The sequence below is a fragment of the Haliotis rubra genome, unplaced genomic scaffold (assembly GCF_003918875.1).
Source record: "Haliotis rubra isolate DU_JTF1 unplaced genomic scaffold, ASM391887v1 Scf803, whole genome shotgun sequence".
Classification (NCBI taxonomy): Eukaryota; Metazoa; Mollusca; class Gastropoda; order Lepetellida; family Haliotidae; genus Haliotis; species Haliotis rubra.
Window position 1 is genome coordinate 255,087 of NW_025767528.1, and position 17,262 is coordinate 272,348.

General features: G+C 40.2%; 1 protein-coding gene across 1 annotated transcript in view; it reads left to right on the forward strand.

Annotated features, from left to right (window-relative positions):
• The window catches only part of LOC124261674 (unconventional myosin-Va-like), a 164,673-nt gene that overhangs the window by 100,340 nt on the left and 47,071 nt on the right, over positions 1–17,262 (forward strand). The window contains 3 exon segments of the mRNA XM_046696023.1: positions 454–580; positions 2,878–2,919; positions 9,184–9,373. Of these exon segments, the coding sequence (XP_046551979.1) occupies positions 454–580; positions 2,878–2,919; positions 9,184–9,373 (359 nt within the window).

Here is a 17,262-nt window from a genome sequence, read left to right on the forward strand (position 1 = left end):
TCACAAAATACTTATTCAATTTGCATGAAACAGAACGGAAATTAAATGTAAGTTATGTCACACAATGTTCTTGTCATACACCAAAGGGAAGTAACCCATGTTTCTGTTAACTGATATTTTTCCTTATCCTGACTCATGCTTAATTGCTTGTCTCTTTCTTCTTGTGAATGATAGTGGAACACTTGAATCCCCTTTTGAAGCTTACTAATTCCACATATGAAAAATGCACATTTTTTAATAAAACACTTCCCTTAACTTAGCTAAAACTGGCCTACTCATTTCAGTTATTTTGCCATGATAAGTTTAAGGTTGATGATGAAACTTTACTGTTTATTTCCAGTTTTTTCAAATATAATGTGAGCAATTGTCAATGTGTTTATGAAAGAGCTGCACGTGATGCGGACATGGTTTAATTAAGTTACATGTTTTCACAAAGTTAATGGCTGTTTTCAGATGCAGGAACTTCAGAATGAGAACGACAAACTGAAACGTGAAGTATCCTCTCTCAACAAGTCAATTGCCGCAAGTACAAACTTTGACAACAGTGGCAAGATGTCTCCCGCCGGCAAGAAATTCCTCGGTGAGTGGTTTGAGGGTGTTGATAGTATGCGTGTGTCTCTGTATGTGATGTAATGGCCTACTAGTGTAGAGATGTTTAAAAACAGTTTTGCTGATTATTATAGGATATTTATATAGCACACATATCCAGGCAACTAGTGTATGCTCAAGGCGCTGGTATTTTTCCCTCGATCATTGGATGTCAATCTCAACGGCACGTCTTATTATCAATCTCAACTCCCTGGGGAGTATACAACTCTTGCAGCCACTAGGCGCACCGAGTTGTGGCTTTCTCATCCTAACGAGGTACCTATTCACAGGTGGGTGGACTGGGACACATAGTCACAGTACTTTGTCCAAGATCACTGCACGTTGCTGTACCCACAACTAGGTGTTTGCACGTATTCATGTGGCCACCATCTGGTCATCTACCAACGGATTCGTGGGTTCTTTTAAGTGCACAGGGTTGTGTACTGTACACTAGGGGTTGTGACAACACTGAAAGAGTCTGCACACAAAGTTGACTCCAAGGTTTTTACACCCGCGGTCACAAGTGGGCTCGATCCCGACACCTCAACCTCACTGAATCACTAGCCTGGCGCCTTAGCCAGCTCACCCATCGCGCCCCCTGATATCTTTAGAGACAACAGCTAGGTTTCTTCATGGCAGTATTAAAATATTAAGCATGATCAGAGTCTTTGTCTTAACCAAGGTTCATATGGGTTTGAAATAGCCTGAAATTTGGATATTTTACCCTAAAAAGGCCCTAAATTCATTTTAGCCTTGAAAAGACCTTAATTGCCAGTGATTTGTCCAAAAGGTCCTATATTTAGCAAAACTTGTCAAGTTATGATTTACAGGAAACTTAAAGATAATAAAAATACCTTGCAATGACAGAGAGTGTTAATCAAACTCCACTGCAAAGCAGAACGTTCCCAGTGCAGCGATGTATCTAAGAGTTATCTCCCTCTAATGGTCTGTCCCACATTTGACCAACCTCGTGTATTCAGCTACTTATGTGTTTGACCAACTTATGCTGTTATAATTGTTGATTGGGCCTTGTAAGGCCCCTTAAAAGGCCTTAATTTGATGGCTGATAATCTGTACGAACCCTGATAACTTTATGGTCTCAAAGGATCTACAGGGGCAGTGGGGTAGCCTAGTGGTTAAAGTGTTAGCTTATCACGCCGAAGGCCCGGGTTCGATTCCCCACATGGGTACAATGTGTGAAGACAATTTCTGGTGTCCCCTGCCGTGATATTGCTGGAATATTGCTAAAAGCGGCGTAAAAGATACTCACTGACTCACAGGATCATGTGGTTGAATTCATTGACATGATTCAATTTAAAATTGCTGTTCATTGTGTCAATCACAGGATTTTCTGGTCCAGATTTGAATATTTAGAGACTGCCATCATGAAGCTGAAATATTGCTGAGTGTAAAGTAGAAATAGCAAAGGGGAGAATGTAATGATGGTTATTGTAATGGTTGGATCTGCAGTTGCGTTAATACTTCCTTATTGCATGTAACTTTTTTTATGCCTTATGTGTTATTTGTTGCTGTCTTTTTTTTACTTTTATTCCTCTTTCTTGACTTCTACTCTTGCTGTCTTCACTTGTTATAAAACTGCAACTAATTCCAACAGTATGTTAAATCAGATCTGTAGAAGAGGAAGAATCTGTTAGATGAAAATTTTATGAAATATTGATTCATCTTTTCCCAATTTTTTAAAAGTATAATTTTTTGCGATTAAAAAATATCCATGACGTCACGACTGAAATGATCCTAAATTAAAAAAGAATTTTTGGGATGTTATACTAGGCTGGTTGAGTGTTGAATTCCTGATACATTACATATGTAACATTTGGGAATACACTTTCTCAGTAGTCCTTCAGATTCTATTTCATATGTTGGTTGTGTCCCATCTGGGATTCAAACTCACTCTTAGAGTGAGGTGTAATAACTCCACCTAACCCACTCAACCATCACAGCTTCCACGAAAAGGGGGCAGTGGGGTGGTCTCGTGGTTAAAGCTTCTGCTTGTCACGCGAAGACCCTGGTTCAATTCCCCACAATCCCGCCCCACTGCCAAAAGCTATGAACACACAATGCCATCAGACAGCAGTGAAATGTAACGGATGTTATATTTGGATTACACTTTCGCCCGATGTGTTGCAGTATTTTCACATGCATGACTTTTCTTTCTTTCTATCTAACTTGCATGTGGCTGTGGTGTGTGTGTCCTTGTGTTGACCTCTCAACTCGGTTTTCTTGGCTGCCTTCTCATGCTGGTCCTGTCTGCTTTGCTCTGAAATATAGGAGGATCTATATTAAGACGTCATTCACAGAGGGGGAAAAAGAGTAAGGGAATGTTCCCATTCCTGTCCTGCATACAAAGTCTGACCCGTTTGAATCCTGTTCCAAAAAACACCAAAACTGCATAGTTATTGAAAACCCCAAAGTCTCACCAATAAAACCTTCACTCCCGTTAGACACACAGTCAGAAACGCACGCTCAGGCCCCAGCTCCCCAGGCCTCAGGCCTCCAGCCACCAGGCCCCCAGCTCCCCGGAACCCAGTTCCCCTGCTTGTTCCCCCATAGGGATTCAGTTTCACATAGTCTGCACAGTAGAGCTGATGGTTTTGTACATTGGCTCAAGGCCGTCCCACTTATTACATGATCTCTGGTCTCACTACCTGTCAATGACATCCATGCTCCTACACAAACTCGACCAAGCACTCATACAATCCCTGCCGCCAAGTTTCCCTGACTGCTGCACTGTTATTGAACATTGTGTTCTTTGATGCAATGCTGTAGTATTTAGGCGGTTTTCTAAGCGAGGGAGAGCTGACAAAGCTAAGTCGCCTGAGGGTAAGATAAGTATTCGTCTCCCACCCGAGGGACCACTCTAACACTGGGTCCTGTTAAACCACAGAACTAACTACCTGCCACGGTTGTCATGCCTTCTCTCAATTCACATCACAAATATAAGTGTATTTGTCATTGATAGATATGTTTTAGGTTAATTAATTAGGTTTAGGTTAAATCTTTCAAATTTCTATTGATAAAAAGTATACCAGTCCGTCCTGGATTCCGCGAGGAATTTTTAAGAATTCCGTGACAAATTTAGGTAAGTTCTGCATCCCATTTTTAAAAATTCTGCAAACAATTCTGCAGTAAAAAGCTTGAAAAAAACCCACAAAATAATGAAATCTCAATCTTCAAAAAGATTGATTTTGTTACCTTAATTGCAGTGTGAGATTCCAATGATATTATTGTGAGGTGCTTAAGGAAAGATTACCTTATGAATAAATCATCTTTATTTGTGAATATTTTGAAAATATTGTTATAACAAATGTCTCAGTTCGTTTTTGTGTAATCAATCATACTTTTGACATTTACCCCTACTTTTCGTTTTCGGTTGATAGTCAATCTTGAGTAAACTTTCAAAATAAGTAAATTCCGCTGCAGAAAAATGGCAAATTCTGCAGGTATTCTGCATAAAAATGCATTTTCCGTGGACCAGATGTTTTTCTGCATCAGAAGGTAATTTCCGTGATTTATTCTGCAAAAGTGGAATTGTGGAATCCAGGAGGGACTGGTATACTTGCGGAAGTGTGTCTTTGTGTAAGGTTCATTCAGACATCGACCTCTGAAGATCAGGGTTAGAATTGGTCTTCAGCAACCCATGCTTGTTGTAAGAGGTGACTAATGGGATCGGGATGATGAGGCTATATACGGATATATGTCTTACGGATGTTTAAAGATATACATCCTATGGATATATACTGTTTTATATCCTCCAGATTTTGTCTTTCTTTGCCTTTTTAGCAGTCTTTGGCTGTCCATGAGATTAAGCTTTCAACTTTGTATTTCTGTTACTTGACTCAGAAGGCATCAACCAAGCATATTATAAAGAATATCTTATACACTGTTTACCCTCATGAAACATCCCTTACCTCCCCTTCCCATGCCCCCCACACACCCCCACCCCATGAAATACTTCACTGTCCTCTTCTTGGTGCACCTGATATTATATTTTCATTTGATGTATTGTTGATTATATCATATATTCTGTTCTGTATTTATGCCATGCATGTTAATCCATGTTGTACGTATGACATTGTTGTCCTCTCACTCATGAGTATTTTCTTCTTATTTTTCCAAAAATTGTAATGTATTAATAACTGACTTTGTAAATGAATTACATCTATTATTACATCATTGAAATAGTGTTGCCTCGAAGTAGGGGTGTCGCGATACGCGAATGTATCGATGCATCGATACATTTTTACTGACGATACGATACGCGATACATGCTTGCGTGTATCGATTCCTATTTTAAAACTTTATCGATTCAAATTTTTATGCTATATCCTTCTCAGTCAAAGTCTTGATAGTAAAATCATATGAGACCGTTCAGATAAATAGATGTAGCTAGCTTTACTTAAAAAATAGGTTGGAAACTATCAGCTTTTGTGATTGGCTAGACTATTTTGATGGACCAATCAGCGAGCCCGTACGTTGCCGGTAAGGTAATGCTATGAAAAGTTCGAAAATTATGTATTGCGATACGTATCGTATCGTGACCTTAAAATCGTGAAACGTATCGTATCGTGAGATTGGTGTATCGTGACACCCCTACCTCGAAGTAAGATATTGATGTTGTTATCAAGATATGTATGATTGTAAACGGCTCAGGGTGCTTTTGAGGATCATGGAGAAAATATTCCCCTGAGTGCTGAGGATGATCTTATGGTAAACTGGTGTTTCTATCATTGAAATAGTTTATCTTCAAGGTAAGGTCTTGATGAGTTATCAAGATTTATGGTTATAAGGACTCAGGGGTCTTTAGAGGGCCTTGGAGAAAATATTCCCCTGAGTGTCGAGGATGGTGTTTACGTTAATCTGGTGTTTTGTGTCCTTTTAATTGCCTGTGTTTCTCATAGTCAAACAGAGAACAGTGGTTAGAAATGTCAAGTGTATTTTAGGTAGGCAAAGCATGTTGGTCTACATCGTCAGTATTTCATTCATTTGGATACACTATGCTCTCTCATCCTTAAGGGGGCTGTGGGATAGCCTAGTGGTTAAAGTGTCGCGCCTAAGACTTGGGTTCGAATCCCCACATGCTATGTGAAGCCCATTTCTGGTGTCCCCCTCCGTGATGTTGCTGGAATATTGCTAAAAGCGGCGTAAAACCAAACTCAGTCAGTCAGTCTTTTGGATACACTATGCTCTCTCGTCCTTAAGGAGGCGGTGGGGTAGCCTAGTGATTAAAGTGTCGTGCCTAAGACCTGGGTTCGAAACCTCACATGCTGTGTGAAGCCCATTTCTGGTGTCTCCCGCCTTGATATTGCTGGAATTTTGCCCAAAGGTGTGTAAAGGTATACTCACTCACTCTTATCAATACCCGTGAAGGTCCGGGTTAGAATGAGGTGAGGTGAAATTGGGTTTAACGTCGTGCTTGAGAATATTTCGCTCATATGACGACGTACATGCGTGTGTATGTGTATGTGCGGCTGCTTGTACTAGCCCAGACTGAAGCTGGTTTTATAGTGCTAGCCCACTGAGATACCATGCCGCAGTGAAGCATGAATACCCCACTCAGACACATTATACTGACTCCGAGCCGACCAGTCCTTGTTGTACCCATTAATGCCGAGTGCCAACAAGTACCATATTTTAACGTATTTTGGTATGACGCGGTCGTGGATCGAACCTGCGACCTTCTGCTCTCCGGGCGGACGCTCTAACCACTACACCACGGAGGGGGTCCCGGGTTAGAATGAACCTTCAGTAACCCATGCTTGTCATAAGAAGCGACTAACGGGATCGGGTGGTCAGGCTCGCTGGCTTGGTTGACACGTCATCGGATCCCAGTTGCGCAGATCACTGCTCATGCTGTTGATCACTGGATTGTCTGGTCCAGACTCGATTCTTTACAGATCGCCACCATATAGCTGGAATATTGTTGAGTGCAGCGTAGAACTAAACTCACTCACTCACTCTTATCCATCGGTGACCATGGGCTAGCATAGTGGTTACGGTGATCACTCGACTAGCCGAAGACCTGGGTTTGCTTCCCCACAATATTTTAAGCCGATTTCTGGTAAAGTAGAGCCATACTCACTCACTCCCTTATGGATCCTGGGTAGAATGTGTCCCCAGCTGTATTTTGTTGTGAAGATTTGAAGATGTGACCAAATGCTGGATTGGAGTTTCTTACCAGCAACCCTTTCCAGTCAAACAAACACTTCAGCACACACATTGAATTGTTTTTTCTTTCATGCCAACCACCTCCATGGTGTAGTGGTTAGAGCCTCCGCCCTGGAGAGCAGAAGGTCGCGGGTTCGATCCCCGGCCGCATCATACCAGACCTTAAATATGGTAAATGTTGGTCCCTGCCTGGCGCTCGGCATTAATGGGTACAAGAAGGACTGGTCGGCTCGGAGTCAGTATAATGTGTCTGAGTGGGGTATTCATGCTTAACTGCAGCATGGTATCTTTGAGCTAGCACTATAAAACCAGCTTCAGTCTGGGCTAGAACAAATAGCCACGATATATATGGCTGAAATATTGCCGATGTGACGATACATTTTGACTCACTCACTCACAAGCAGCGACACATATACACGCATGCACGTCGTCATATGAGCGAAATATTCTTAAGCGTGACGTTAAACCCCATTTCACCTCACCTCTTTCATGCCATGGGACTCAGATGTGCCCTTTGGAGATGAGCATTGGCACTAGAACAAGGAACACTGGGCGTAGTGTATGCTTGCTGATGAAGTACTGACGATGCTCAAATTTATATTCTTACTAAGAAGTTACTGTTGCTTCATGGATCCCACTTTAACAAGTAAACTAGTAAAGTTGACCTTGTATGTTCATGTGAGGAGGGGCGGTGGGGTAGTCTAGTGGTTAAAGCGTTGGCTCTTCACACCGAAGACCCGGGTTCGAATCCCCACATGGGTACAATGAGTGAATCCATTTCTGGTGTCCCCCACCGTGATATTGCTGGAATATTGCTAAAAGCTAAAACCAAACTCAGTCAGTCAGTCAGTCATGTGAGGATATGGGCTTCATATGTTTGACAGATGAAAAAGTGTTGGGATTCTGTAACCACCATAGTTACGATTTTGTCATAATAGTACGATGTTGATTGTTTCGATTTTGTCATGATAGTTAAAATTTTGTTTTGTTTGGTGACCATTTTGTCATAATAGTTTCAGTTTTCATCTTCATGGTTTTAGCGGGGCAGTGGGGTCCGGGTTCGATTCCCACATGGGTACAATGTGTGAAGCCCATTTATGGTGTCCCCGCCGTGATATTGCTGGAATATTGCTAAAAGTGGCGTAAAACTAAACTCGCTCACTCATGGTTTTAGCCTTCATCGTTTTCCTGCCCCACTTTACTGTTCTGGTCTTCATTATTTACATTTATGGAGGGGAGCAAATTGATAATGCACTTCTGGCATTAAACATTCTGTAATGAGACTTACTGAGAGCTTCTGTGAACTTCTGCAACTTTCAACTTTTCTCATTTTCGAATGAAATTGCTCGTTTTAACCCAACTGATTACTCCAAACTTTCAATCTGGGCTGGCATCTGTTTGGAATCCTCCCTCAAAAGATAAAGACAATGTTTATATATGAAATTATTATTCAATAAGTGGGATTCATTTAGTCAATGTTAAGTGTTCACAAAATTGTAATTTTATGCTTTTGTTTAAATGGTGGTCAGTTATGGTTGAGCTAAATTTGGATCACTGTTCAAGTTCACTTACTTCAAGAAATAACATGTTTCATTATGATGTTGAAGAACCAGATTTCATTCAATTATGTTGTTTTGAACAACATTAGTTTGTCTACACCTAACAATGTTCATATCATTAGATTATGCTACTAATACCATTTGCTTATTGCACATTAAAAGTGACATGTTAAATATACACCATTCTGATTTTGGCGTAACTCTTGCGAAGTTACCTCTGACCTTCATCAAATGATTCTACTTTGTAACAAGGAAACTAAAATTAAGTTGAGCTTAAACAAAATACTATTCTATATCTAATTCTTAATGGACAATGTTTGATGTACCTGATGAATGAACCTTTTCCGTTTGTTTCATGATTTTTATTGCATATTACCCAATATTTAAAATGACAGATGTAACACTGATGTTCTTACCATATTTCTCTATGACATTTCAAGTTGTATAATGAATACTATCTTTCAAATACGTGTCTGTCTGAATATGGGGTTTTAAGTCTTTGTATTTCCAAAATACTTATGCCTTAATTTTTGAAGCTTTATTCTACACGTCATGTTCAGAATAACACCAGGAAACATTCCAATACATATACATGTGTTTTATTTCATTATTAGAACATCACTTAGGAATTATCAAAGCAGAATTTATAATTTTGTAACATGGGATTATATGATGTGGGAAACTTAAGTTCTATTGTGTGAATCTTTACTGTCATTTGCCAAACATGCCAGGCCCACTATAAGACTTTGATCAGTTCGAGATAATTCCCTGTCATCCAAACTTTGTTTTTTAAAAAAAATTATTTGAAACTGGTTTGACATTGTATTAACGATTCTCATCATCTTCCTAGATGAACTGGAAGCGATGCGAGAGGAGCTTGATCGACGGAGAGACGAGTGTCTCCACCTACGGGCAGAGTTGGCGGACCGCAGCATCACCACGCACACCGTCGCTAAGGAGTCCTACGGCGGCCATGACGAGATGGTGAATGAAGACAATGAGATCGTCATGGCTTTCAAGACACAGAAGGACCTCAACAGGTAGGCGATATTGTCCTTGTCATTGGATCCAGTTGGATCTGATGCTGGTGTGGGATTCAGGAAATGATTCTTTTTACAGGTACACAGGATCTTCTGATGTTTTGGAATTATGCACAATTTTTTATTTTTAATAGAAATGGATTGGCTTTTGTTTTTGATTCATGAACTGATTCTTGTATTGTACAGGGACAGCACGAGATTAAATTTATGCTTTGGAATATTGGACAATAATTTGTAACAAGTACAGATTTGTTCATGTTATATTTGGGATTACACTTTCTCAGTAAATTACAGATTCCAGTACGTTTAGGGTTGAGTCCCAGCTAGGATTAGAACCCACATTCTCGGAGTCTGGCACCTGACTGCCAGCACACAAAGTCAGCAGTCTAACCCACTCAGCCACCACAAGTGGGTGCTTATTTTACTGAGAAAGTATAGTGCCATATCTTACATTTGACCGCTTTCAGTATACAGAAGTGGATTTGATACTCGAAGGCAACCTATTTCCTGGTAATACAAGAACCACACAGATTCTTGCCGTGAATTCAGAAAGAGATTTTGAGTTTAAATTCAAACATCGCCTCTCCATTTCTTTGTGTTTCAGGAAGAGAATGTCAAAAATTGTTTAAAACAGTTATTTTTATGAATGTTTCAGCTTAGGTAATCCAGGTACAGTCATTTTGAAGTCAAATTTGGAGTTTTTGCTTTGTCGTTCTTGTGCATGTTTGTCCATACATCCACACACATCTGTTTTCTTCTGAGCAGTAGAGGGCGGTCATCTAGTTCTGTCAACCAGAATTAAGGCTACTTTACAGCTCCATCTGGTTGAAGGTGTGATGTAATCCGTCCACAGAAGGAAAGACCTCCGAATCAGCTTGTGTTGAGTCTGAGAATACTTTTGTTCACAGGTTTAAACTCCTTTGATCCGGAAGATGCTGTAGGTTGGTCTTTCTGAGGTCATGTGACATCTTCATCATGTCTGTTGTCGTGGACATGCCATGTCATCTTCAGTAGGAATTGTGGGATTTTGTCAAAACTTTTCCGGCCCTCACAAGAATAAACTTTTAGACGAAAGACGTCAAAAGTTACCGTTATTTTGGATGACAGATGTTTGTGTTTCCTTGTAAAACAAATATGAGTATTGATACAAAAGATTCCAATAGTGATTCCTGGTCAATATAGGTCCTCAGCAGCCTGTGCTTGTCGTAAGAAAAATGGATGAAGTGATGACACAGTATTTCATTGATGATACCCCAATAGCATGGATTGATGCTCATTACATCCATCACTGGATTGTCAGGTCCAGTATCGATTATTTACAGGCTGCTGTCATGATAAACATTGTTTGTTTGTTTGTATATATTTTTATGCCGCAGTCAGCAATATTCCAGTTATATGGCTGCTGTCTGTAAATAATCGAGTGATAATCAATCCAGTGATCAACAGCACGAGCATCACTCTACGCAATTGGGAACCGATGACATGTGTCAACCAAGTCAGCGAGCCTGACCCCTGATCCCGTTAGTCCCCCTTACGACAAACATGGGTTGCTGAAGACCAGTTCTAACCTGGATCTTCACAAGTTGCTGTGATGTTGCTGTATTATTGCTGAGTACCTCATTTCGAGTCAAAATCCCATTCCTTATCTGAAGCTGAGATGGTTATTCCCACTAAGATTATACCAAATGTTTTCATTTCCATGATGATAAGACATGAACACAAAACACCCTGAGATGCTTTGCCAAATAACCATTAATTTTCAGAAAATTTGTCAAAGTGATTATTTTTGTGTGATCGTGGAATCTGACAGGAAAATTGTCAAGATTACAATGATCAACTGTCGCTATTAAGATCAGAAGATTTGAATTATTGAACATGATAAAACATCATGAAGATAATGATGATAAACCAGAAGATATTCAGAAGAGCTATCAGACACATCATCAATGTCAATTTTAAGAAGAAGTTCAACAGACATCCCTGAAGAATTTGACTGAATGAAGTCAACTGTGTCGCTGTGGATGAGCAGATATAGGTATGTATGTAGCATCTATTACACCTCGTTTCTGTTCTGGATTGCATTTTATTTGTAAAAAATGAAACCTACAACTTTATGGATGACAACTTCTTGTTTATTGCATTAAGTGATGTTTCGATGTAGATTCTTACATCATTATCAAGCTAAAAGTGACAACAAGAAACAGCACTGGTGATGACGCCAATAAACAAGGGGGGATAAGTAGTAACAACAAGTTTTTGAAAGGCATTTAGAAGTTGGATGAACATGAATACATGACACTTTTATGGATAACAACTTCTTTTTATTCTTTACATGACGTTTCAGAGCTAATTCTTGCCCCTTCATCAGGTGAATACTGAGTCAGTACAAAAAGTGAAGATATATAGATAAAACATGTTTACACAATGCAAGGAGGGAGAATGTACAAAGATAACAATATAATTACGTAGCCAATAAGATTATGAAGTCAATAAGACTGCCTCCGTGGTGTAGTGGTTAGAGCATCCGACTTGAGAGCGGAAGGTAACGTGTTCGATCCCCGACCTCGTCCAACCAAAAGACGTTAAAATATGGTACTTGTTGGTCCCTGCCTGGCGTTCGGCATTAATGGGTACAACAAGGACTGGTCGGCTCAGAGTCAGTATAATGTGTCTGAGTGGGCTAGCACTATAAAACCAGCTTAAGTCTGGGCTAGTACAAGCAGCCAAACATACACACGCATGCACATCGTCATATGAGCGAAATATTCACCAGCACAACGTAAAACCCAATTTCACCTCACCTCACGAAGCCAATAAGATTGGATTAATGCATAAAGAAAACAATGTCTTGTGTACACAAATCCAAGAGTGCCAGGGGGAGTGGGGGTGAAGTGATGTACAAGAATAACAACATAATAGGAAACCAATTAGTAACAACAAGTAGATAGAGTCTATAGTTTGATCAATTCTTCATAGGCCGATGGTATGTAGTATCCTTGGTCTCTGTTGATCAAAGGTTTGTGGATGACGATTTTGATAAGATGTTGCTTTTTTTGTGTGTCAATGCATTGTAATTGTCAATAGATATTGCCGGTGTATTCCCAGAGTAGCCCCTCAGTCTATTATGTAACAACCAAATTCAAGGGCCACTCTGGGACAACTCGTTAAGAAGGTGTGAATGTAGGGGTCAGTGTGGGACAACTTGTTAGTTGTCAAAATTAAGAGAGTCCAGTGTGGGAACACGTAAGTCTTCAGGGGCCACTCTAGGAAGGGTCGTTAACAAGGCGTGAAAACTCAGGGGCCACTGTGGGAAGGGCCGCTCCCGGGCATAAATCATATTGCCCAGCCAAACTTTCCAGGGCAGCGATGTAGCTAAGAGTTATTTCCGTCAGATAGTCGTACCCACATTTGACCAACCTTGTGTGTATTCAACTGTTTGTGTGTTATATGTGTTTCTATAGTAGCCAAATGGTTAAAGCTTGTCACGCTGAAGACCCGGGTTCGATTCCCCACATGGGTACAATGTGCGAAGCCAACTTCTGGTGTCCCCGCCGTGATATTGCTAGGATATTGATAAAAGCGACATAAAACCATACTCACTCACTCCCACAGCCCATATTACCTGAGCAACTCATTGCTTACTGACCTATGAGGCTACAGACTTGATGCACTTTTCAAAATAATGCAAAACCCTGAACGAAAGCGTAATTCCCTCCCAGTTAATCAAATCATCCAACTTCGGGCCCATACAGATGCAATGCTGTTGCACAGACGTACAACGCAAACCTACATAATCTCTGTGTGCGTTCAGAGTAATTAAACAAACCAAGTGATAACTGACAATCCTAGTATTGCACAGATGAATAAAAAATTAAATTACTTTTATAATCAAAGTGTTTTGCTATTCAAGCAATCTGGAGCCATTAGGAAGTAACGAGTGTTAGGTGGAATTGTAATGTAAACAAACGTGATAGTACATTTCTTTACTTAAACACTTATCACTAGCCTTGTCTCTAGTTCATATGGGTATCTAATTTGACCCAACACCTGTTGTTTTAGGGGATTATCTCGCTTGACTGGTTTCAATTTACTTCCATATGATATACACACCTCTGTGAAATGTCATCCCATGCTTTCTACTTCATAATATTTGTTAGATTGTTGGCGAATGATTGTTGATTCGACAAATTCCACGAAACGACTTAACTCGGTATGGGTCAAGTTTTTCTTCCTCGGATGCTTGATGGTAGCCGACGATTGACTTGAATTCATGTCGGGGTGTTGTTGACTGCAACAGTAGGAAAGTGTTGTGTGCTTAATGAGTGACAGGATTGCCTCGAAATAATGACATCACTGGGAAATACCCCTGTATTCTTTACGAATGGATTAAGAACGCTTTGTGGATCGGTCGTAAAAAGTAGTAAAACTGCCTTAATTTCGATCATAAACTCTTATGAATAGTGTTCGCTGTAAACGCTTTGTGGATCGGGTCCCTGGGTGGATGGGAAGATCCCACTTGTATCCTTCTCCATCAATTCCAGGTGTGTAACATAATTAGCAGTGTTCACGAATGGTGTTTCAAAGTAACAGGACATTGGGCCCCGTAAGCTTCAGCTGTCTGTCTGACCCATTGAAAATTCACAGGACCCAAAGAATAAAATTAAACACACATTTCAGATTGAACATTTCATATAATTGACATTGAAATTATTAACAAACATAAGATTTATAAACAGCAAACAAGCGTCACATGTCACATATAACAACTTCAGTCAAAGTCATTGTGTAATATACAGTCAGACACTGGGGCCAGTGGGTTGTAGACTTCTATCAGACCTTTGCCGAATCTGCCGGATTTGTCAGAGGGTCAGACACTAATCGTGAACACTGAATTAGTGAGATTACCTGTCTGTCACCACATCAGTTCCGCTGGCTGCCAGCTGGGAGACTGTGACAACGGAGCAACACTCTCACCTTGTGCGATGGCTTATTGTAGGAGAAAGCACCCCAGGCCATCAGTCTCAGGGACCTTGACATGGGAGGGGATTATCTGGCGTATTTACAGAATCCTCATCTAATCCAGGTGACCTGAGGCTTCATCATACTTACCTGTAATTACATACATGTGGTTTTGAGGAAATGCAGGTGTGTTTTGCTGTATTGTGTTGATGAACAATAGAAATACCTTAGTTGTGTTGACATAGTGGATGCATTGTCTGTCGGTTGAAGTAACCTGTGGTACAGTCAGGTGGGACTCGCTGGAATGTGAAACTAGATGTTATGTGAAACAGGAATGGATCTTATGTGAAGCTAAAATAGATGTTATATGAAACAGGAATAGATGCTATGTGAAATATGAATAGATGTTGTGTGAAGCCGGAATAGATGTTCTGTGAAACAGGAGTAGATGCTATGTGAAGCTAGAATGGATGTTATGTGAAACAGGAATGGATGTTATGTGAAATATAAATAGATGTTGTGTGAAGCCGGAATAGATGTTCTGTGAAACAGGAATAGATGCTATGTGAAGCTAGAATAGATGTTCTGTGAAACAGGAATGGATGTTATGTGAAATATGAATAGATGTTGTGTGCAGCCGGAATAAATGTTCTGTGAAACAGGAATGGATGTTATGTGAAATATGAATAGATGCTATGTGAAGCTAGAATAGATGTTCTGTGAAACAGGAATGGATGTTATGTGAAATATGAATAGATGCTATGTGAAGCTAGAATAGATGTTCTGTGAAACAGGAATGGATGTTATGTGAAATATGAATAGATGTTATGTGAAACAAGAATAGATGTTATGTGAAATGGAATGGATGTTATGTGAAATATGAATAGATGCTATGTGAAGCTAGAATAGATGTTATGTGAAATATGAGTAGATGTTGTGTGAAGCCAGAAAAGATGTTATGTGAAGCTAGAATAGATGTTATGTGAAGCTAGAATAGATGTTATGTGAAGCCGGAATAAATGTTATGTGAAGCTAGACTTGCTGATATGTGTACTAAGTAACAAGATAACATCCTGATAAATCGTCATGAGAATTAGACAGGTAACAAGAAACATTTCTTAACATATTTATCTCATTTTTCAACACATTTATTCTGCATTCTTGTGATATTTTGATGTTAGCGTAAACTTCCTTCCTTAATTAAGATCATGCTCTGTTTCCTCGACTTAATGCGACAGACATGCACACTCAAAACTTAATCACTGCAACCTTTTAAACCTTTAGGCAAGACTATTTTTTTTCATTTTAGTCCCAAAGATTAACAGGTTGCACAAATATCTGTTGCATTTTCAAATATTGTTTTTATTTCTTCTGGCAATTAATCATAATTTGTTGTGTTTTGTAGTTTTTAAGATAAATTTTGATAGTAACAAAAAGCCCATTTAAATTGAAAAGGCGCCCCAGTCAGATGGGAAATCTAGACTTACTTCATTTAAGGCTTTAATTAGCAAAGCAGGAAGGGCAGTAGGGAAAATAACGAGGTTCTGTGAGACAGACAAGACGGCATATATACAGACGTGAAGTTGTGTTTTTACAATGGAGTAGAGAAGCCTGTTAAGTATTCACTGTAGAAGATCTAAGATAAATCAAGTCTATACACAGATCAGTGCTCCAAGGGGTTTCCTGGTGGTAGTAGAGGCAACCAGGGACATTAACTTGGTGTCAACATACATGCATATTATACATCATTCATTGGTTTGATTGTTTACAATGCTGTCTTCCCGTATCGTTGATAAATAAACAAACTCGCCTCAGTTGTGAAATGTAAAGAAAGTCACAGACAACACTGTTCAATACGCTACAGTACATGACAAGACTGTAGCGCTACAGCATTGCTCTGTACAGTACACTGTAGGGCTAGGGCTACAGGCATTGAGCGGTACAGTTATCTAAACAAGACCCAATACAGTTATCAGAGCAGAGTATTGTTACAATCTCTTCATGCCCCAGGACCGGCCAATTCACCAGCTTTGAGAAAAACCACACCCCTAGGCTATAAATAGACCTGCCCAGTTTCTACCATGGAGTGTCTTGAGAGGCTGTGCAGAGCCGGGCTAGTTTACATTGGGAGTAAACAGGTAGAGTAGGTTAAACAGCTCAGGTCATGCCTGGAATGCAATAGCTGGTCAAATTCTCGTTATCTCACCTGTCCGACTGGCTGGGTTTTTACATACCTGAGGGCACGGTTGAGTGGCTTGACCAGGTGTGACCAGGTGGACATTATGAGAATGTGGTTTGAGGAAGGAGGTCGACATGGACGTGGTCAAGGAGAGCAGCCCAGCCTGTGTTTGTTGTGAGTGTTCCCTGTACAAGTTTTTCTTGTCAAGTTGAGAGACGATCTCTCTGTGACAGCTGTGTGTACCTGGGACGATCGACCCACCATGAAACAGCAACTGTGAGCAGTGTTGTCAGTTGGAGTTACACTTGACTATGTGTGATCACTCTTCCTATCTTCTGTGGTGGACCCGGCCAATCTTCATGTTTGTGTTCCGACACTCGGCCCATCTTCGAGGTAGTCACTGAGGCCGGTCTCTTCCTGTTGGGTGACTCAAACAAACGTGTTCCTGAGAAGCTGATGAAAGAGACATAGTTTTTGGTGACAAGTCAGTCAAGAAGTGATGTTAAACCGGGACCCATCCATCAAAACTTGACTCTCTCAGAAAGTGAACAGCGAAGTACAAACTTGACCTCTGCACAAATATTGAACGAGACTATTCTCAGAAACTGCAAAATGTCAAACTGAAAATACTCATTGTTTTTGTGGGAGTGGTGATTATACGGACACAACTTTAGCAACCAACACAAACATTCACGAATGATACACTGGAAAGATTTTGTGTTGACACGACTGACGTGGCTGGTGTGGATGC